Source organism: Nasonia vitripennis (assembly GCF_009193385.2).
Source record: "Nasonia vitripennis strain AsymCx chromosome 1 unlocalized genomic scaffold, Nvit_psr_1.1 chr1_random0003, whole genome shotgun sequence".
NCBI lineage: Eukaryota > Metazoa > Arthropoda > Insecta > Hymenoptera > Pteromalidae > Nasonia > Nasonia vitripennis.
The window spans coordinates 1,291,562-1,315,934 of record NW_022279589.1 but is presented as its reverse complement, the minus strand read 5'-3'; the positions used below and the strand labels follow the sequence as shown (position 1 = coordinate 1,315,934).

General features: G+C 32.7%; 2 protein-coding genes across 4 annotated transcripts in view; one reads left to right on the top strand and one right to left on the bottom strand.

Moving 5' to 3' along the window:
- LOC107981926 overlaps nt 1-24,373 on the bottom strand; it is a 457,580-nt gene that overhangs the window by 88,109 nt on the left and 345,098 nt on the right. The gene's annotated exons all lie outside the window — the stretch shown is intronic.
- The window catches only part of LOC107981322, a 526,190-nt gene that overhangs the window by 240,989 nt on the left and 260,828 nt on the right, over nt 1-24,373 (top strand). For all 3 annotated transcript variants that reach the window (XM_031930377.2, XM_031930417.2, XM_031930447.2), the window contains one exon: nt 20,842-20,998. In XM_031930377.2, coding sequence (XP_031786237.1) covers nt 20,842-20,998 — 157 coding nt within the window. The remainder of the gene's footprint in view (nt 1-20,841; nt 20,999-24,373) is intronic.

The window sequence follows — 24,373 nt, the reverse complement described above, 5'->3', positions numbered from 1 at the left end:
TATAATTAAGGAATTAAAGAATAACTGTTTTTCCCGAATTTAGAATCCGGTATACATACACACATATCCATACGGACATTTTCTAAAAACACTTGATTTGAACTTCTAACATACCAAAAAGTATTTTCTAGAAATTTTGAAGAAACTCAAAATTTTACTAATACAAAGCTTCCTTTAGGAGGAAGCAAAAAAAAAAGATGTTCAATATTATTATTACTTTCTGCGAGTTGTACAAGCATATACATTGCAGTGGTGGATGAATCAAAAACTTTCAAACCTAGCTATCCCACGCATCGTAATTTTTAATAAAAGAATATTTGAACATGGCACATTGGAGGAAGACGACCAAAAAAGAGGATTCAATCCGAAACCAAAACCCTTAAACCTAGCCACTCCAGGTGTCGCGTTTTTAAATGTCATTTTAGTGCCGTCATATTCTCATTTAAAATCGCGATGCATGTGTAGCTGCGTCTAAGCGTTTTGGTTTTAGATTTATCCTTTGATTTTCTTGCAATCTTCCGATGGGCCTCGTTACGCTCGGGTGCTAATACACGCCGGGCCATAATGGACTATTTGTCACTTGTATCGTAATATAATATTATGAATGAAATTGGTACATATTATTATTATTTATTTTTTCCAAGAAATGATTGACATACAAAAATACAACTAGAGCTATGTAAGTCATTATAAGTTTAATTTCTTAGGTGCTCTAATTTTTCTTATTGAACGACGAAGAATCTGGACTGTGGATAAGGCATCTTCTAAACTATCTAAAGCTTTTTGTCCTCGGCATTGCGAATCAATTGAAAAGGTTTCTTCTTTTTGTACGGTTCTGGCACGGTTTGCCAAAGGCGATCTGCCTGCTCGTCGAGGTAGCTCACCTAGCGCGCGTTCTTCTTCAATAGCTAGCGCTAGCTCTCAATCAACGACATTTTTAGGTTAGTGCAACGCTCCGTAATCATTTTTTTCTTGCACTTGCGTACCACCACTTTCTCCTCGGGAATGATCTGCTACAGAAGGGCTGCTTGTTCGCCGAGATCGATCAGTAGGCGCACTTTCTTCTTTTACTGGAGCTTATTCAGGAATTTGATTTACGGCGCCTCTAGGTTGGCGAAACGCTGCGTTTAGATCTTCTCCTGCTTGCTCTTGAGCTTCTTCGTCTCTATTTTCAGTATCATAACCTGTTCTTTTTGATCATTTCTCTTCTTTCATTACATCAAATGTAATTTCATGTTGACTGAAAATAAAAATAATATTAATAGTAATAATAATAATAATAACAATAATAACAACAATACTAACAACAACAACAACAACAACAACAATTATAATAATAATAATGATAATTCTCAGTTTGAAAATGTGTCTGTACACTTTGTTTGCTGTTACGAGAGAGCATTTGAAAAATGGACATTTTTCCGGAAATTCTGGTACATCTTTTAGATAGCTGAAAAAAGATATATTAGCTTTATTATCATTTTTCCCCATTAAAAAGAGTTATTTTTGTTGATGCCAATTTTCATTCGTTCACGAGTAAGTTGTAGATGGCGTGTGTCTTTTGACGCGATTTTCAATGGTTACACTATTTATTTACAAGATGTGTTGGGTTTAGATTGTATGTATAATGCTAAAGCTCTGTGACCAGCTATCATTTCTAGAAATGCAGTGCAAAAATGCTGAACTCCGTCAGAAGTTGCTAAAAATTGCGGAAGACAGGCCATTGCAGAGACGGAATAAGTATTACGAAGTCTAAGTCCATTTCTCGTTATTTTTTCCTGGATTGCTCTTGATGCAACAGTTTCGTCAGTTACTTCCAAATTATCTTTTAAAAACTTAATAAGTTTTACTGCTCGGACAAAGCTGTTAAAAAACGTATTTTTATAATGTCATTTTTTAATGTAAATATTATTTAATTCTCCATTTGATGACTAGGGTTTTAGTAAATTATGCTAAAAGAGTCGATCTGATAGCTTATATCTGCTGCACTAATACTGGCATCATTTTTATTGCAAAGAAAAAACAGTTGAGTTTTGAAAAACGATGTAGTATTGATCAATTTTATTGAAGAAATAAACTTATATAATGTGAAACATGATGGCAGTTTGATATAAATCATCGTTTAAAAACTGAATAATTTCAAGAAGTCGATCACGAATCTTCATGAAATAGGAATAATCTAAATTAACGTCAAGCGGCATTTTGGTTTCATATCAATGCAGTATAATGAACTTCTTCGTGTGTATTCGCCGTCCCTTCTTATGTCCCTATCAATAGTTAATTGAAAAAATCAATATTGTTATGACCGGGTTCGGATAATAAAAATAACAACACGTTATTTATAGAAAATCACTCTTGAACTCGGACTCTTTATCGAACATAAACACAACTGTTCTCAACAGCTGTCAGAATCAGACTAAACATAAACAATAACATCCGCGACGTCGCTGATCTCGTTGCTAAGGTCGCTATGCGCAATTCTTGGTGTTCGAATCGCGCAACGTTCAGGTTCGGTCACAACATTGCCCTCTTCTTTTCAGATTGTCGTCCCGACAATCATAACCATCCATCCTTCAAGCGGGTTGATCCTCTTACAATCCAATGATGACTTACAGGAACTGACATCAATATCCTCTACCTTGACCCGTCCTAGGCATCAAGTTACCGAGCGGTGCTTACAGACGTCATTCCAATCATCACTTAACAGGACTAAGGCGGACCCGTCTCTTGAACAATCTACTTCAATCATCCTTCTTATTTTCTCATCATAGGGTCGGTCGAAATCGGTCTTCAGACAAGAGGGGGGAAGTTGACACGCCGTGGAACCTCACCTCAAGTCCCTGCTCCGGTATTTACCTTCACGCCCACGGGAAAAAACCACAGCTCAAAAGAACCGCGAGCAGAGCAGTCTTCATCGATGGGTATCTCTCTCAGTGTAAGTCCCAAGACGATTGATGTTGACTATCTTGGATTTATGTCTTGGTGAACGACGAATACAATAGACGACGTCATTGATATTTTTACAACCTCCCAAGGTCCTTCCCAATTCGACTGTATTTTTGGTGCTTTTTCTTTAGTTCTTCGAGGGTTGAAGAACCAAACTTTTTGTCCTTGGGAATTTTCAACGTTGAGAGCTCGTTTGTCGTACCAAGACTTCGTCTTTTCTCATTGTAAGTTAATCCGGTCTCGTGCTATTTTATGGATCTCGCTGAGTTTCCTCCGAAGCCTGTGTACGTAGTCTCCGTCTCCTTTAATCTCGACCTCCTGTGATAGACACCCTCGAATTGAGTCCAAAGGTATCCTCAGATCAAAACCGGTGTACATCTCAGCTGGAGTAGCTCCGGTCGTCGCATGTTTGGAGGACCTGTAAGCTAACAGAAATAGTGAAACCCAGCGATCCCAGTCTTTCTGATTTTCGTGTATGTATTATGTGAGGTAGTCAAATAGTGTTTGGTGTTGTCTTTCTACTTGTCCGTTTGATTGTGGGTGTAATGGGGATGTTCTTGTCTTTTTAATTCCTAATAACTCAGACAAATGTTTAATCAATTTCGAATCGAAATTTATTCCTTGATCAGTATTTACTTCTAAAGGTACCCCATACCTACAGACAATCTGATCAACGAAAATCTCAGCAATTGTTTTTGTTCTCATATTAGAGAGAGGAAAAGCTTCAACCCACTTCGAGAAACAGTGTCACAACTAACAAGGAAAGGTACCCAACCGAACTCACCGATTTTGATGATTTTCATATATGTTGTAGAACATAAAAAAATAAGAGACACGTATTTTTTTTTATCGGCTAATTTTCACTTTTAAGGGGTAAAAACCTCCCCTAAAGTTAACCCCCAAAAAGCGTTTTTTTTAAATATCTCGGCTTAAAATTAATATTTTTCAATGAAACAAATTGGAGGTTATTTCTTACAAAAGGAGCAAGTATTTCATGGTGATTTGAAGAGTAAGAGCAGCATCCCTTATTTTTTAGGGGTTGAAAACATATATTTTTTGGCATAATTTTATAATAAAAATGTTTAAACCGACTAAAAAAAATTGGAAAAAATGTTTAAACATCCTTAATAACAAAATTTAGTTGACGTCTTTCGGTGTTTTCATAAATATTACCCCTTAGGGGGGTAAACCACCCCTAACACAAAATAACTATAAGTATACTTCAATCCATAATATTTTGTAGAAGGTTTGTATATAGAGGTTTTCGAGGTCGCTGATTACAAATCTGTTATCAGATTTTGAAAATTCAAAATGGCGGATCCAATATGGTGGACGGAAATATCGAAAAAAAATTTTAACTTTCAAAAAAACTTGTTTACAAATGTGTGATCTTTGTAGCCTGTACATGTGAACTAAAGAGCCTTAAACCCTAAACCCCTAAAGAACAAATAGGCTAAATGGTTGTGCTTTTTAACCAAACCACCTCAAATTCCTAAATTTGTAAACAAGAAAATTCTGTGTGTGAAGCAGTTTTATAATTTCCGTAGAAATTGTTATCAGAATGTTATTGAAATTCCTTTATTGTAAATTCAACTTATAATGTATTTTTGTTTATAATATTAGAGTATAATAATAATCTACAATCTTTTATCTTTTGCCATAGTGCATTTTTTGTATTGAGCATAAAATATATTATTTTACGATGTTTTTACAATAATGGTAGTCCTCATAAAAGTGTTTAAAGCACAATGCTTTTTTGCACCAACCACATCGTACAATTGCAATGTTTGTGCACCCTTCTATTTCACAATGTGTTGCACAAGACTTTCCAAAACTGAAATCTATAGGATTATCAAATTTATCTGGTTTTTCATTGACGTAACCGCTTTTATACCAGGAATATTTAAACAAATCTATATATCTCGGTGAAGACAGTTGGTTGTGAACCAATGATTGAAGTTTAATTATATTATTTCTCACATGTAAATTCATATCATGATCCATTAACATTACATTATCAGAAAATGTTCGGACAAAGTTTTTCCAAATACGGAATCCATAGACATCAAGTGGTTGTATTTTTCCTGTGGTTCCAGTTGGAATTTTTTTATGTTAATAATTTTATTTTGTGGCATTGTTTCTTCTATAACTTTGTCACAATGACCACTCCAAGAATCAAGTAATAGTATTGAGTGATGGCCTACATAGGGATAAAATATTTTTTCCAACCAGATTTTGAAGTGATCTGCAATTAAACGACTTACTAATTAACTGATCAACGATATTACAATGTAAAAATTGTTATTAGTTCCCTTACTTGTTGTTAATTTTCCAGATTTGGATGCTTCCACGTACACGTTTTCTGGTCTAAATATGTTTTGTTCTACAATAGGGCCAAACTTGCCACTTGGTTCCTTTAAAACAAGAAATAGCGGTGACAACAGTTGTCCAGTAGCTGATATTAGTGGCTGTATAGTATAACTATGCGTTGTTGCTGAAATTGACTGTACCAGACATTGCACTTGCTTTTCTCCTTCTACTGCTAATGTTCTTCCAGAATGCATTTCTAGCTGAAATCCGCTTTGATCTGTATTATACAAATTTTCGAGTCCAATCCTTGGTATACACGATTTAACGTCATCGATAAATGCTTCAGCTTTAGCCGTAAGTTCTGCACTACTTTCTAGTGTTTTTCTTGTTATGAACTTATTTATTTTCCTAGAAACTATTCGGTGTGCTTGCTTAAATTTGAGTAACCAATGTTTAGAAGCTTTGAATCTAATATCATCAAAACCAATTTCTTTTTTAGCTTGTAAGGCCCATCGAATTATATCTTCATCATGGATAATTGAACCACTGTCGAGAGCTGCTTGAAAATTATCCAGGGTATACTGACAAATTTGTGCTACTTTTTCTCTATACGTGCCACCTTTATTAATTGAATGAGCCCAACGACGTAGCTGACTAATAGATGATACTTTTTTGAATCTGTTTTGCACTGTTTTGAGACTTAAATTTTGCTTCGTTTTGCTACTTCTCCAAAATTCTACAGCTCTTTTTTTGTATTCAAAATCTAGTTCTTCATTATCTGCTGTACATTGATTTGTTGGTGCTATATCCGGATCAGGAAAATGATGTTGCACTTCATCTTCAATTATTTCCACATTATGGTCTTTATACTCTTCTTGAAAATCCAAAGAGTCATCAGTAATCATTTCTACATCGTTGAAATCATGTGTTGCATCTATTAAAATTTCTTTTATTTTTTCGGCCAACTCTGTTTCGTGATAATTCGTGACACTATCTGGTATGTTTAACGCTTGAAAGTATGCTAATAATAAGTTTAGAACGTTTAACGGATTAATTTTCATTTTTCAATCTAAAATGAAATCAAGCGGTAAAATTTATACAAGCTGTGTTTTTGCATGTAAGGCACGACTGCTACATTTCTACCAGAATAAAACGAGTGAATGTAAATTGAATCAAATCATTAATTTATGCATTGGAGAAGAATTCTGGTTCCACTTTGTGATGTTCGGAAAACTCTATTTTTGGTTTTATTCAACTTTTATTCACTTTGAAATTGAATAATGTAAATCTATATAAAATCACTAAAGAAAATTTTCTACAACTGTATGATACCACTGACAAACAAAAAGACGTACTATTCGTACTTTCCGGCATCGAACTAGAATACCCACAAAACTCACTCACTGCCTAAAAAATAACACAGGCAGCTGAGGTAAACACTCGATGAAAACAATCTAAAAAAAGAACATACTGATTCGCACATATTGTCAACAACTTTTATGAGTGAAAGACATTTATCTGTGGAATTATCATTGAATGTACGATAACATTCATTAAACTAATGAATGCATATAAAATTCCCTTTCAATAACAACGTGTTCTTTAATTGCAAATGAAGTTCGAGTATTAATATTCTTTTATGTATTTTTACCAATAACAAAAATTATCATAGTAATATAATAATAATAATAATAAGAAGAAGAATAAGCATAATTGCAATAGCAATAATAACAGTAATACTGATAATAGCAATGATAATGAAAAATAATAATAATAATTAGAATAATATTTATTATTAAATTTAGATTTTTTGATAAATTCATTAAATCGTATCTAATAGTATTATTATGGAATTCCAGACTGTAAATATTTTACTATAGATACAATAATCATTACTTCGAGAATTCATCTAAAAAACGTTTGGCTTACGAAATAATTGTAACAATGAAAAACTCCCAAGTTTGACAACATTAAATTTTATTACAAAACGCAAAAGAGTTTGATAAACTAATTTTATTAACCTATGTTTTTTCATTTGCAAAAAAGTGTGGACTTTTTGAATTTATAAAATTATATAATTATGCAATTTATGAAATACTTTATAATTTATGAAATTACTTTTGAAATTATGCTAATTTATAAAAGCAGAAAAATAAATAATCTTTGATTGAAACATAAAACGAGACGTTATTTGTTACATATAAAATGATAGAATAAAATATCGGTAATATGTCTATACTCGTGTCTACGGTAAAGCATAGGCCTTCGGCTTGTCTGGAGGTTAGGGGTTTGGAGTCGTTTGGTTAAAATGCACAACCATTTAGCCTATTTGTTCTTTAGGGGTTTAGGGTTTAGTTCACATGTACAGGCTACAAAGATCACACATTTGTAAACAAGTTTTTTTGAAAGTTAAAATTTTTTTTCGATATTTCCGTCCACCATATTGGATCCGCCATTTTGAATTTTCAAAATCTGATAACAGATTTGTAATCAGCGACCTCGAAAACCTCTATATACAAACCTTCTACAAAATATTATGGATTGAAGTATACTTATAGTTATTTTGTGTTAGGGGTGGTTTACCCCCCTAAGGGGAAGTATCTATGAAAAAACCGAAAAACTTAATTTGTTTATTATAGATTTTTACAAATTTTTTCCAATTTTTTTAGTCGTTTAAAACTTTTTTATTATATAAAATTTTTTTCCATATTTCCGTCCGCCATATTGGATCCGCCATTTTGAATTTTCAAAATCTGATAACAGATTTGTAATCAGCGACCTCGAAAACCTCTATATACAAATTTTCTACGAAATATTATGTATTGAATTACATATTTACAGTTATTTTGTGTTAGGGGTGGTTTACCCCCTTAGGGGTAATATTTATGAAAACACCGAAAGACGTCAACTAAATTTTGTTATTAAGGATGTTTAAACATTTTTTCCAATTTTTTTTAGTCGGTTTAAACATTTTTATTATAAAATTATGCCAAAAAATATATGTTTTCAACCCCTAAAAAATAAGGGATGCTGCTCTTACTCTTCAAATCACCATGAAATACTTGCTCCTTTTGTAAGAAATAACCTCCAATTTGTTTCATTGAAAAATATTAATTTTAAGCCGAGATATTTAAAAAAAACGCTTTTTGGGGGTTAACTTTAGGGGAGGTTTTTACCCCTTAAAAGTGAAAATTAGCCGATAAAAAAAATACGTGTCTCTTATTTTTTTATGTTCTACAACATATATGAAAATCATCAAAATCGGTGAGTTCGGGTTGGGTACCTTTCCTTGTAAGAGGTATTTATTGCCTAAAGAAGAAAGTGGAAAGGGACCTAAAATACCCATTTGAAGTCGTTCGAATGGAACTCCTGAATTGTAAATCTTCATCTCACCATAGCCTTTATCTGGAGGAGCTTTCTTTGCAATACAAACTTCACAGGATTTACACCAATTTTCTGCATCTCTCTTGAAAGTAGCCCAATAAAATCTTTTTCTAATTTTATCTAAAGTTTTGTTTACTCCGAAATGTCCTCCAGATGGTGAATCATGAGCTTCTTCTAAAATATCTTTGATTTTATCTATAGGAACAACCAATTGACGAATTTTATGATCTAAATTTGTTGAAACCCATTCTCTATACAAAATTCCATTAATTAACACTAATGAATCCCATTGTGAACAATAGATTTTAGTGAATTCATCCATCGAAGCAATTTCTTGCCATGCTGGTTGTTTCTGTAATTCCTTCGTTTGACAAATAAAAGAAATAGCCTCATCTTTAGCTTGACTCTTCTTTCAATCTTCCGATGTATTTTCTTCAAAAATAATACGGCAAATAGTCTCATCATTGAATTTTTCCTCTACTCTGGAACAATATTTACATGAAAAATCTTCACAAGGGCGTCTTGAAAGTCCATCAGCATTTCCATGTAAATTACCTTTCCTGTGAATAATTTAACGATTCTATAATAGCGAGGAGTTCACGTCGGGTGATACAATAATTTCTCTCCGGTTTAGAAAGGACTCTACTATAATAACCTATGACTCGTTCGATTCCATCTTGCTTCTGAGAAAGAACCGACCCAATTCTATGATCAGAAGCGTCAGTATCTAAAACAAATTCAGAAAAAAGAGAAGGAAATGCCAAAATTGGAGGTTTTGTAAGAACCTCTTTTAATTTTGAAAAGGCTTTTTGACAATCTTCTGACCATAAGAACTTAGTCGATTTTTCAGTTAATTTATACAAAGGTTTTGCTATATCAGCAAATCCTTTCATGAGACGCCTATAATAACCACAGAAATTCGCAAAACTCAACACAGCCTTTTTGTTATGAGGAATTGGCCAATTTACAACAGATTGAATTTTCTTTGTATCAGCTGATTTTCCTTTTTCAGAAACAATGTATTCTAAATATTCGACTTGCCTGCTGAAGAAAACACATTTCTTCTTATTTAGACGTAAACCTGCTTCTTGAAAACGAACAAATACCTTTTTTAAATTGTATATCATCTCATTAAATGACTTTCCTAATACCATGACATCATCTAAATAAACTAAACAGAATTTTGAGAGATAATCTCTGAGTAACTTTTCCATCAAACGTTGAAAAGTCGCCGGTGCATTGCATAATCCGAATGACATAACCTTAAATTGCCATAAACATTTTTCAATTGAGAAAGCCGTGATTTTCCTGTCTTCTTCCCGAATCTTGATCTGTCAGTATCCATCCTTCAAGTCTAATGTACAAAACCATGAATATCCTGCAAGTTTATCAAGAGTATCATCAACTCTTGGTAAAGGGTACGAATCTTTAATCGTAATTGCATTAATTTTTTGGAAGTTAATACAAAAACGAATTTTTCTATCCTTCTTCTTCTTGGGAACTACAGGTGAGCAATACGAACTATCTGATTCTTCAATGACTCCTTGAGAATGCATCTCAGTACTACATTCATCTAATTCCTTAATTTGATGAATAGGAGGTCTTCGAATAGATTGTTTAATTGGTTGATTATGGAGTAATTGAATTCTGTGTTCTACCAAATTACATTTTCCAGTAACATCATCGTCTTGAAAAATTTCTTCAAATTCGTGTAGAAGATCCGCAAACTCCCGACTTTGGTCTTGATCCAAGTTCTCTGAGTTCTTGTCAAAAATTTCTTGTAATGAGTCTGGTACAACCTTACTAGAATCGACTATTTTTGAAATTTGTTTATTAATGATTAAACTTGGAGTATTTAAAATAATTTTAGTAATTAAATCTGTAATACCAGTTGCATCAAGAAAATCACTTCCAAGTATACAATCATCAATAATATTTCCAACAAAAACATCTAAATTAGCTACATGATCACCCAATTTTAACGACACTGAAATCAAAAATTCAACTGGTACCTTTTCTCCAGTTGGATACTTATGTGTTGTAAAATTAATAGGAATTCTCATACCTTTTGATTCAACAAATTTTTGATTTATAATAGTCATATCAGAACCAGAATCTACTTTAAAAATTCAAGCTTTGTCATTAATTAAACCATCAAAATAAAATTTATTAGAGTTCCTATTAATTCATAATTCATCATTCTCATAAGATCAGCAGCTAATGTTGGAAAATCTTCACCCCGTTGTTGACGCCTGTTCTGAAATTGGAAATAATACGTTGGTGCAAAATGTACATCACCAAAACGTAACCCTAAACTTGATTTTATCTTATCAAAATCTATTGGATCAGTATCTTTATAGCTATCAAGAACAGATTTAGCTTTTCCCCGTAAAGAAGCAGCTAAAGCAACCATCATCTTAGCACTATCCCAATTATTTGCTCTAGAAATTAATTGAAATTGATTCAAAAACTCACGCAGTGGTGTGGTACCATCATAAGTATCCGGTTTGAGATTATAACCTAAATTAATACTTTGTGTCGATTGTGTAGTGTCCAGTGGGTGTATGTTATTAGACCTTAACCTATCAAATGTGCCAGCCGCTATAGCAGAAATTGTGTTTATGTTTGTGTTAGAAATATTTGAACGACTTAGCTCAGTTAATCGACGTTTGAGATCCTGTTGTTTCCTTGTCCACTCTGGCCGTTCTGCGAGTAATGCCTCGTTTGACCGTTGTAGTCTCTCGTTGTCTTCAACCAGGTGGTTCACTTTCTCCTCATAGTTCTCGCGAAGCTGTCTTTCGGACAGAAAATCCTGATCCCGTCGTCGAAGCTCGTCGGAAAGGTTTACTTCTTCCACAGAACGTTGAGATAAGCGGACTTCCAAATCTTTTCGTTGAGTATGTTCGTTTTCTAGTTGTATCTTTAAGTTGTTTATTTCCTTAAAAGCAGCCACCAGTGCTGGATTTTGAAGATTAGTGTGTGCAGTGAGGATTGGGGTTTGTGAAGATTGTGTGTGTCCGAAAATATTTGTGTCCTCCAGATTCGTCTGTTCAAGATTCAATAAATCCACTTCTCGTGAATGATCAATGGATTGTGCTGGTGCGTCCAGCTTATGTGGTGTTCTTGGAAGCATCTTGACAGATCCAAGATGCATAAAATAGTCACTCAAAAACACTAGTATCCCGGACGAGCCCCCAAAAATGTTATGAACGGGTTCGGATAATAAAAATAACAACACGTTATTTATAGAAAATCACTCTTGAACTCGGACTCTTTATTCGAACATAAACACAACTGTTCTCAACAGCTGTCAGAATCAGACTAAACATAAACAATAACATCCGCGACGTCGTTGATCTCGTTGCTAAGGTCGCTATGCGCGATTCTTGGTGTTCGAATCGCGCAACGTTCAAGCTTGGTCACAACAATATGATCGCTAACATGGCGGAGACGACGGCAGGCTCGACGACAATTTATTACAAATGTTATCCTAAAATAGAAGTGAAAACAGTTGTGTGTCTAATTTGTGAAATTAAGTAGTGTATTGGGAATATGCAACGAACATCATGATCTTGAACTAACCTCAAATATAAGTAAAGAAACGCTGAGTAATGATGCGAGGCAGATAGTCGCTCAGATAAATATAACCATAACTCGGAATCTAGAAAGAAATTGCTCGATAATTTAGAAATCATCAGTGATGAAGAAGTGTATGAGAATAGTTTGAAAAGAGAAAATTCACTGTTATGAGAACTAAATAAAGCATTAACAGAAAAAAACAAGATGCTAAGAGATTTACTGGAGAAACAAAAAAGTGACACAAATACAGTGAAAAATAAAACTTTTGCGGAAGTAATGTCTTATTCAAAAACTAGTACCAGATCAAAAAGGGTACCTAGCATATTAATAAAAAACAAATTAGCACATACCATTGATCAGATAAACTTGTTTGTAGCACATTATTTGAATAAGGATAAGGCAATTCAGACCAAAAAAGTTCCCAAGAAAAAGGATGAATTAATTGTTAATTGTCTGAATGAAGAAAGTACAACTAAAGCTTTTAGTATATTAAAGAAAAAACTTGCTGATGAATGTGAAGTGAACAAAGAATAAGTAGAAAATCCAAAAGTAAAAGTAGTTGGAATTAATAATTTTGAAAACCTAGATGATAAAAAATTGGAAGAAGATATAAACGAAAGAAACTTTAATAAATTTTCAAAAAAATGTATAGTTCTACATACATATAAGAACAATAAGACTAACTTGCAAACAGCGTTAACTGAAATGCCACCAGAATTGTATCAAAGTGTCAGAGAAAGCAATAATAAACTATTTGTAGGATATCAAAACTGCAGATTTTATGATTATTGCAATATTAAACCACGCTTCAACTGTGGCAGAATTGGACATAATGGTCTGAAATGCAATAATAGGCCTATCTGTTTTAAGTGTACGGGAACCATAAAAGTAGAGAGTGTGAAAGACAAGGAAACATAATAATTGTCCGAATTGTATATACAGTAATAGTAAATACAAGACAGAATACAAGACAGAACATATGGCAACAGACAGCCACGACAGCAAAATTTCGCAAGCCAAGATAAGAAAGTTTATTGACGTTACCGACTATACAATGCAATCTATATTACCAAGATATGTCGGCATGGCAGGGGCCACGACAGTTAAAACAGCGGGATGGAGAAATATCGAGATGTTAACAGCATCGATTAACACACTCAACGATAATATACCAAATAAAAGAAGAAACAAAAATTAACCATGGATTAACATTGAAGAAGTAGGCAAGGCAGAGTGTGAAGTAGAAAACATCAGAGAACTCAACAGGAAGATCGTGAAGAAGAAAAATTTAATTTTGTGTGTGAATATAAAATTAATAGGGCAGATGTGTCCTTGTGTATATTAAAAATAATATTTATGAAAAAAATAAAGTAGAAGTAATTGATAAATTGAGGGTGGTTAGCTCAGATCTTAAGCATCAATCAGGTAAATCATTTAGAGTTTCGGCTATGAACAGGTGTCATGATGTTTCCAAAACAGAATTTCTTAATAGTGTAAAAATAATTTCTATTAAAACACATTAGAACCAAAAACCACTGTTTAATAGGAGATCTCAATATAGATATAATAGAAAGTAATGTATAAAATAAGAATATAGGTGCAATATAAATAAGTCAGGAATTCTTAAATAATTTCTTTGAACAAGAATTCATTCCGTACTATAGAGGTGTAACAAAGCCCTCTCTAGATAACGAATCGCGTTCTTGTATTGATAATTGTTTTGCAAAGACTAGAGACGTTAGAGAATTGTATTAATTGCATTTACAGGATCCAGATCTTGCTTTGAATGAACTAATAAAAATGATACATAGCTGTGTTGGAAAAGCCACTTGCAACAAAAAAACTAAGAATAAACAATTACCTAGGAAAAAATGGATAACTAAAGCAATATTAGTATCGTGTAAAAATATAGAAAATCTATATAATATATGGAAAAAAATCCTACAAATATAACTCTGAAGCATAAATATAAAAATTATGAAAAAATTTTGAATAAAACAATAAAAGATGCTAAATACAAATTCGAAAAAAATGAGACAGCTATGGAGCATCATAAACAGTAAAATGGGCAAAAGCAACAAACAAATGAAATCGCCTGATTGTATAGTGGTAAATAACCAAAAAATAGTAAACAAGACAAATATAGTGAATGAAATGAATGATTATTTTAGTCAAGTTGGAATAGACTTTCTATTCTTTTTTCCGACTTACTTCTGGCAAGCAATTTTTTTTCCACTATAGTTTCAGTATATCATTAACTAACACTCATCTCACAATATTCTAACAACCCAACAAATTTTCTTCGCAACCATTAATTACTATTTCATAATCTAGTGATACTCTACGAGACACAATATATATATATATATATATATATATATATATATATATATATATATATATATAGATATATATTTTTAACAATTCCGTCAAGGTTGTATTTGAACAAATTTTTCCTTCTATGTAGACATTTTATATTTATTTCTAATCAAGTCATACTCTGCTTAAATTATTGGATAAATTAAAGGGATGTGAAAGCTATATATATATATATATATATATATATATATATATATATATATTGTTATGATAGTCATCTTTAATCGAAATCATCTCCTAATAAATAAAGTGAAACAAAGGCTTCGTAACATAACCATTTATTATATAATAATAAATATACAAATTTGTATTTACCTGACACCATCAATTCTCACTCTGTACTACAGGTACTCACGTAATTTATTATAATTAAGTAATTCAAATATCAATTGCAAATGTCAATATTTTAGCTCGATTAAACTTAAATTTTATTTACCCAATCTTTATGCAATTTAAAGATACTCATGATTAATTTCATATATGAGCATAAAATTTATTTTAATGAGAAATTTCAATTCGAGCACAAAATAAGATCTTTTAATGATCATCATAAAACTTTTACTGATAGGCTGTTTCCAAATAATGATGATTTGCGCATATCTTTTGAACAAAGACAGTATTAGACTAATTATGATTGTGGTGTTATTGCTATAGCATCCGCAGTCGTTATTGTATTTAATATTTGCATTTTTAATTATTATTAGTAAAATGTGAAAATATTTGATTAGAATGTATGATACATTAGCTTTATCATTTTTTTTAATATCAAAAGATTATAAAAATAAAATTTATTTTGCAAAAATTTCTGAAAATTCAATTATAAGAAACGTTACTCACGCAATCAAATTTGCTGAATTTAAATTAAATTTTGATAAAATTAATATTAAAGAACTTGAGGTTTATATACAGTATTCATAAATTAACTCTTTTAGAAGCCAACACAAAAAAAATAACTTCTAAAAATCGATCAAAAAATAATGTAGATAATAAAATAATACGTTTAGCCGATAAAACAATTAATAATTGCATTCATCATTTTGAAAGAATCATACCGATGGATGTGGATAACAATGATATGGTATAAGTATCCAATGAAAATAGCAAAAAAATGTCTTAAAAACAAAAATTTGATTAAAACAGTATAGTTAAGATTTATTATTACCAGAAGAAATTTACAAGGTATGTATTTCATACCTGGAAACCTGCAGAGGTAAATAAAATTACCTGTTCGCAGTCTGGTTACAAAGGAAAAAGAAAAATATAAACAAAACTTAAAATTAAAACTTAAAACTAAGATATATACATTTGGCATTAGCTTCTAATATCAAATTTGTGTATTGCATACAGAAACAATTTTTTTCTTTTATTATTTTTCTAACAGTTGTATCGTATCCAGTCTTTTATGATTTCCTTTTGAGGGTATTTATTTATATTTAATACTTTTAGTCGATTAGGAAGCACATTATATACATTAATTGCTTTCATATAGCTGTTCTTATTGCTGATTCTCTTATTTGTTTTTGGTATAATAATACTTCTATTCCTAGTAACACTATCTGATGCTAAGAATTTTTCTTTGAGATCATAGTAGTGTAGTTTAAGAGCTTCGAAAGTAAACAGTTGTCCTATATTTAATGGATTGTCTTGTAACAAAAAGTTATTTTTATTGATGATTTTTAAAATTATGTTTTGTAATTTTTGAACTTGGTCTCGGCTATTCCTATATGCACCGCCCCAAGCAATGATGCCATAAGTTATAATACTATGAAAAAAAGCGTAGTAAATCATTCTGAGAGTCTCTATGGGCATTGATTTAGAGATTTTATAAAAAATATAGACTAGGTATTTAGTTTTTCCAACTATATATTGCATGTGGTTATCCCACCTTATATTACTATCAAAGACAACTCCTAAATATTTAAAGTTCTCCACCCTAGTTATACTTTTATCAAGAATTTTAACATTTATTTGAGCTGGTACGCTTCCAATATTACTTCCAAAAGTCATGCACACTGTTTTTCCTACATTTAAGGACAACTTGTTTACTGTCAGCCACTCGGCAATTACACTTAAGAAATTGTTCATGTTTACTTCAGCTTCTATCCAGTCTTTACCTGTAGCTATAATAGCAGTATCATCTGCATAAGAAATTATGGACTCGGGGGGAATCTCCTTTAAGACATCATTAATATAACGCCCGCGAAGGCGGCATTATTCGCAGGAAGGAACAGGACTCGAAAGTAAACGAGCAAGGTTTAGAAATGACGACAAATCACGTAAAATAATAAGACTATGGTTATATTTGCTAGTCGCGAAATAAACGTGAATTTACAATCATAAAATAATAATATACGAGTCGCCAACAATATTGCGACTCGCAGCGACGCCGGAATAATCGCGCTCGCACGCGTATGTCGTCGTGAAGGTCGCGCGCGCCGGATCACCATCGCATAAGTGATACACACTCGCACATACTCTCTCTCTCTCTCTCTCTCTCTCTCTCTCTCTCTCATGCATTGCGCGTCACACAAACCTTCTCTCTCGTCGTTCCTGTGTGTGTATATATATATATATATATATATATATATATATATATATATATATATATATATATATATATGTATATATATATATATATATATATATACACACACACACAATCGCGTGGGGGAAAAAGGAAAAAATAAAAAACAATTTATTTTAAACGCTCTTAGCAGTAGAAGTTTAACATTAATTCAATACTTTTACTTTTAGTAACGCATTTTTATTTTTATTTTCTCGACTTTGAGAAACATTTGATATTTGACATTTTTACATTCCGAAAATTCTATATAGTCATTTTTAACTAACCAGAACGTAATTATCGGATCATAAAAACAAATTTTGAAAATAAAAATGTGGCTATCTCGGGGACAGCCGATAGGAGTGAATACTTAAATAGATGGTGTGGAATTTTGGAAAATTTTGAATAGTTTCGTTGCCAGAGAATCAAACGTATACGAATAGAGGAATGTACTAGTCTTCGCAGCGAAACTGCAAATTTACTTTATAGTGTTCGACGCAAGAGTTCAACATATATATACTATAGTATTCTTAAAACTGAAATGAATTAGTCTTTGACGCAAATTAAAATGCGTCTTCGTTGAGTGCAAAGTAGTAATCTACAAGGATAAATTTAATTGTGACTTTTTTGATAAATGTTTATAATTTTTTGATTTAGTGATTTTGATGCGTAAATCTCCGCCATTTTCTTATTTTTCCAACTTAATAGCAAATTTGACAGAGATGTAAAAAATCTGGTGAAGTAATCATTAATCAACTAGTAAATATAGGATAGGCAAAATATAATACGAATAAAGAAAATATAATAAGAATAATAGTATCGTACGATATTTTATGACACAACGTGCGTGAACTGAGATTTAGCAAGTGCATTTTTGCACAAGCGTGAGGTAAATCGAGGTTTACGCCACGGCATTTATACCGTGTATAGTACAATAATGTTTACCGCAAGTCAATAATGTTTACCTGCAAACGTTTCGCGCATATTAAAAAAGTCACGTCGTCTAGTTGACGCAAAAAATTGAAGCACCATGAAAGGCACCGCTATAATAGCGCGTCGAGGAGCCCGAAATCCAGCGGGAAGAACCGAGAAAACCCGATAGCCGCTTGCAGCGTGTGTAAATAAGTGCGGCTGATATGTAAGGGGAGAGCTGAGCTGTGCGAGCACGCTTATATGCGCGGCGAAGAGGCGTGGTGAGGAAAGAGAGCTGCCGCTGCTTTCGTGACGATCGGTTTGTTGCGCCGCCGTGACGGTCGCCGCTCCCCGATTCACTCCCCAGGAAATGTGTACCCAGCGAGCCTATAGAAGTATTTACTTCAAAAATCACACAGAAACTAGAATGGGGGGTTGGCGAACAAAGCGAGCAAGAGTGCGGAGCCCTACTAATATATATATATATATATATATATATATATATATATATATATATATATATATATATATATATATATAAGTAGGGCTCCTTCCGTCGATCACAGGATAAACCTCTCAACTGCGTGAAAAAGCAATTTTGGGGGGTGTTTTCGAGGTTAGGGACGAACGCTTGAGGTATCGGTAAAAAATACCGTCGAATTCTTGTTCAGCAGCTCAAAACACATGAAAATAGTCGTTGCTTAGAATTTTTCTGAGCCCCTGTGATTTCTGACAGCTTGATCATTTCATAAAATAGTAATTTTTTAGGTTAGGGAACGCGTAGCTCCGTCTGGGAACAAAATTTTGAAAAACGCCCCTCACTAATTGAAAGTACATAAAAAATGCTAAATTTTCCATATTTTTAAAAATTTTTAGATCAAAAGGAATTTTGGGCAGAGCTTTGTTACGTTTGACGTGGAAATTATGTACAGTTTATAAATAATACTTTTCAAACTTTTCGAAATTTTTATTAATTATTTATTGATTAATCGCCGATTCGTCCCTTATGAGTTCTTTAGCAAATATACATCATTTTGGTTACTTTCTGTTCATTTTCGGTATATTTCCGGTTCATTGCCGATTATTTTCGGCCACTTTCAGGACAATTTGTATTTTTCTGATTACTTCCGGTTCACTCCAACCTCTAAGGAGGAGTAGTTTTGGGGATAAAGTAAACTTATAGCCGGGGATTACCAGATACATTTTAATATAATAAAACTAAGAGAATTATAAACATGCAAAAAGTAATCATCCCACAGTTACAATATGGTCGAGAAATACTTCTAAGTTTTCTTGATGTTTAGGAAAAAAAAACTGCAGTGTTCATTGATCATTCTATAATCTTTTCGGTCGCCCTTCGAAAGACGGAATAATGTGCTGTGTATATCGTCAAAAAATACTCCGGAGTGTTTTACGATGTTAAAAAAAACTAGAGTCTCTACAAATCGTTAAAAAATATTCTCAGATGGCTTAGCGATAAACGTGAAACTGTGACTTATATATGGTCGGAAAATACTGCTGCTCAATGTTTTACAAATGTCACGTATTCACACTAGCCTGCATCACATATAGCACCCAATCTATTGGCAATATTGCCTGAAGGTTGCATCGAAAAATTTGGCAGATTACAAAATATGGTAGGCAGATTATATAAATTTCTGGATACTGTCCAGCAATATTGTTGCAACGAGTAATGTCCGTTTTTGCAATATTGTGTCAATATTATTTGAATTTATTATTAATAATTTTTTATAACTATAACAATTAAAAAAACATTCTTAACCCATATAGCACCCAATCTTTCGGAAATATTACCTGAAGGTTGCATCGGCAAATTCGTCAGATTCAAATAAATATTGCTGGCAGATTATTGAATATTCTGGATACTGTCCAGCAATATTGCTGTAAAGGATAATGTCCGTTTTTGCAATATTGTGTCAATATTATATGATTATATTATTAATAATTTTGTATAACTATAACAATTAAAAAAGCAATTTCAACCCATATAGCACCTAATCTTTCGGCAATAATGCCTGAAGGTTGCATCGGCAGATTCGTCAGATTCAAATAAATATTGCTGGCAGATTATTGAATATTCTGGATACTGTCCAGCAATATTACTGTAAAAGATAATGTCCGTTTTCGTATATTTCTAGATAAGAATATTGCAGAAATATTGCTTGAAGATTATTCGAAATATTTTTTCAATATTTTAAAATTAAGGTAAAAAAACGTTAAATTAGAAAAATTATATAGGCATTTTCACGAATTTTTATACCCGTTTTGGGAGGTATCACTTGGATGGTACACCCCGAGACTGGCACAAGAAGCCGTGGAAACCCTTATATAATTTTTTTAATCTGATGTTTTTTTACCTTCATTTTACGACATTGACACAATAAATAATCTTCGAGCAATATTGTTGCAATATTGTTATTGTTTTTTGGAAACGCAATCTGAAAATGGAGATTACCTTTTATAGCAATATTGCTGGACAGTATCTAGAATATATAATTATGTGTTTGCAATATCTTTGAATCTGACGAATCTGCCGATGCAACCTTTAGGCTATATTGCCGAAAGATTAGGTACTATATGGGTTTCTGCAGAATTCTTTAATCCGATATTAATCTGCCGAATCAACCATCAGGCGATATCGCTGGAGCATTAGGTGCCATATGGGTATGTACCCAAAAATAGACAATAAATTCTATCAATGGATAAGAAGTGACGTTCTTTTTAAGAATAATGTTATTTTTTTGCAGATTCAGCTGTGCATTTTATATTTCTAGGTACACCGAACAAAAATTTTTTCAATGACGTACATAATTCTACAATAATTTTTGTTAGTGATAAAAACTTAGATAGATATATGACAAATTATAATTCAACAAACACCTTTCTCATCTTAGATAATTTAATGTAAGTAATTTAATAATAGCTTATAATCTACTATTATAATAAGCAGCTAACAGTGTGCTGTGTGCTATGTGCCATGTAGCTAAATAAATACCTAAGTCTTTAGAAGTGAGACTTGTAAGTTTTGGACTTAAAACATTTTGAGCCTTAAAATTTTTGGACCTCAAAAATTTGGGCTTTCACAATATCTACTATATACTTTGAAGTGACTAAGTCTGTGTCGTGTGCCGTGAGACCTATGTAAATTTTCATACAGCACCGGGAGGGTTGCTTAGTTTCATCAGATTTGAAAATATGACAGAAAGGTCCTATAAAGCACCCAATCTTTCGGCAATATTGCCTGAATCTAGCTGTAATCTCGTGTTCATACCGGCAACCATGTCCATGCAACGGGCCGAGATCCCTTTACAACTTTGCATGAAACAATAGTCGAATTATCGCTTTGCAGCTAAAATGTTCAGAACCAGGTCTTCACCACTTCTTAAAACACGACGAGGCGATAACGAGACGAGACTCAAAACGATCAACGAAAACAGCAGCCAAAACCCCAGAGAGGCTTGCCGGTATGAACACGAGGTTACATAGTCGACCTCGCGCGCTCACGCAGTATCACGATTCGCAGTACTGCCAGCAGCGCCAACAGCGGATTATATTGGAACGTTCCGTTTCGCGTTTCAGAACTACATATCGGAACGTTCCGTTATGTTTCGAGAATCTCGAGACAAAACGGAATGCACCCTATGACACCATTTTGATTACGTAACGTAACAAAGGCGCAAAATTGTTGAAATCTGTTTGTAATTTAAATTACAATTTTTGTACTAAAAATGGCATGTTTGTTGCATACAAAATTTTAAATAATAATTTATACTTTCATCTGTATATTTTGTTAAGATTAAGTATAAAAATATAGTAAAAGCCGGTTGTCTAATAGAGAATTTTTGCTCCAAAACGAATTTTTTTTAAAGTTTGAATTCGTTTTAAACGCCTATTCTAAATTAAATTAAATAAAAGTGTTGTGTAAAAATGTTTGGTGATTCTGATGACGAATGCAAGTAAATGTATATATTATATTACTAACTAGTTAGAGATTTTTAAAAATACTTAAAATTCACAGGCTTCAGCAGTATATTCAATGTTGCCCAGCCGCAGGCCAAAGAAGTTGAATTTGATTGGGAATCAAAATTTAATGAAAAGTCGACTAATATTTAACAAGTGAACAGTAATTTTACAAATATTGAATGTGAGTTTATACAGTATTTTTTATTTATACCATTTTACACACAATAATGATATCTATAATATACTTTTAAAGCATCGTCATTTGCTATTTCAATGGATGAAACATCAAACGATAGTATCTGTGGCAATTTTGTTGGAAAATTATCTTTCTCCGGTATCAAGGAAACCAAGAATGATTGTGCTAAGCTATCTTATATAGAAGAAGAGGCAAACGATTGTGGAAGTGACCGCAATGCTGAGGAAGTGAAAATGATGAGGATGAGTTTCTCCTTTTTCTAGAGGATGATAAGAAAGAAAGGGATTATGAAGAGAACAAGCAGGAGGAGGTTGATGAGAAAGAGACGGATGATAAAGAGGAGGAGCAGGATGATGATGATGAGAAAGAGGCGGATAATGAAGAGGAGGAGCAGGAGAATGATGATAATGACCTTTCTATTGCTAACAAAACCTCTTCAAAAAAAAAAAAAAAAAAAAAAAAACACCTAGGAAGTAATTCTACCTCTAGTACATTGACTAGCTCGGCAAGCACAGCAACTGTGTCTATGGCTGGACCCAAGGCTTCCTTGAGTACATCTGATAGTGCTTCTAGTTCCAAAAAAACGCACACAAAAATACACCAAAAAAGTCCTTACAAGGAAAAGGATGAAATTGGATCATAAATGGATTGATGTCCAAGCCAAAGCAGCACGGTCTTCTGGAAAGTTTGGTAAAGGAAGAAAGCATAAACAAATAAATGCACGTACAATGGGTGATGGATGCAAAACTACATGTCGATTTAAATGCAGAGAGAGAATTACTGATATACGTAGACAAAAAGCATTCAATCAATTCTGGAAACTATGGGAGAAAACAAAGCAATGGCAGTGCATCAATAATTGGCTGACTCCTGTATAACCCAAAACCAATGGAAACGACTCCTTTGATGAATATGACAGTAAAATTGAAATAAATAAAAAAAGTGGGACTATTCGTTACCATCATCAGATGGTGCTAACGTAATTTTAACTAAACTATGCCAAACTATGTTCCTGAATACGTTAGGTGAATAAGTTAGCTGTTAATTCCTGATAAATTTGTAAAAGTATTAATTTAATCTAAATAAATTGCTTTATATTATAGATATTTCACGTCAATGGGTCACGTCTGCAACAAAAAATAAAAAATTATCTGATTTCACGAATTTAAATATAGTTGACATGAGAGGAAAACACGATAACAGGCCAAACAAGTTCTCAGATGCAGTTATAGAATTAGTGAGAGAACATATTTTGTCGTTTCCTGTGATAAAAAGTCACTACTGTAGAGAGAACACTACTAAGGAATATCTACAAGAGGGTATGAGTATTTCTCTAATGTACAGATTGTATAAAGAGCAAACAGTAGCTGAAGGAACCGTCTGTGTCTCTCAGCAAACTTATGAGACTATTTCCAACACTAAATTTAATTATGAATTTTACATGCCAAAAAAATACAGGTATTTTCGGAATATAATTTAATTATTATTCTGAAATTTTTGTTTGAAATTATTTTGAAATGCATTTTTTTTTTTTGTATAGGTGTAAACAGTGTGAGAGATACCAGAATCTGTCATTTAAAGAGCGCATTTCTTCAATCAAAGATACTTATAATGAGCATATAAATGATAAAAATAAAGCTCGAGTGCTGATGAAGAAAGCTAAGATAGAGGCAGAGCACAATAAAGCCATCTGCTCTGTTGCCTTTGATTTGCAAAAAATTCTAACAACGCCAAAAGTAGAAATTGGGCCTTTGTATTATATGTCTAAATTGTGCGTATGGAAATTTACGTTGTTTGAATTAGGAACACACATTGGTCACTGCAATGTGTGGAACGAGACAATAGGAGCTAGAGGATCCAATGAAATTGCATCATTCCTATACAGTTTTATCAAGAGCAAATCAGAAGCTACTGAATTTTTCTTCTTTAGTGACAATTGCGGTGGACAAAACCGGAATAGAAATGTCTTTATGTTTCTCAAGGCATGTATGGGCTTCCGAGTGAAAATTACACACAGGTAACTCTTAGTAAAAGAAAAATTATATAAATTATTAGTATTTTATTATCCGTTAAAAAATAAAAAAAATAAATGCTTAGCATACCACTACGTTTAACTTGCA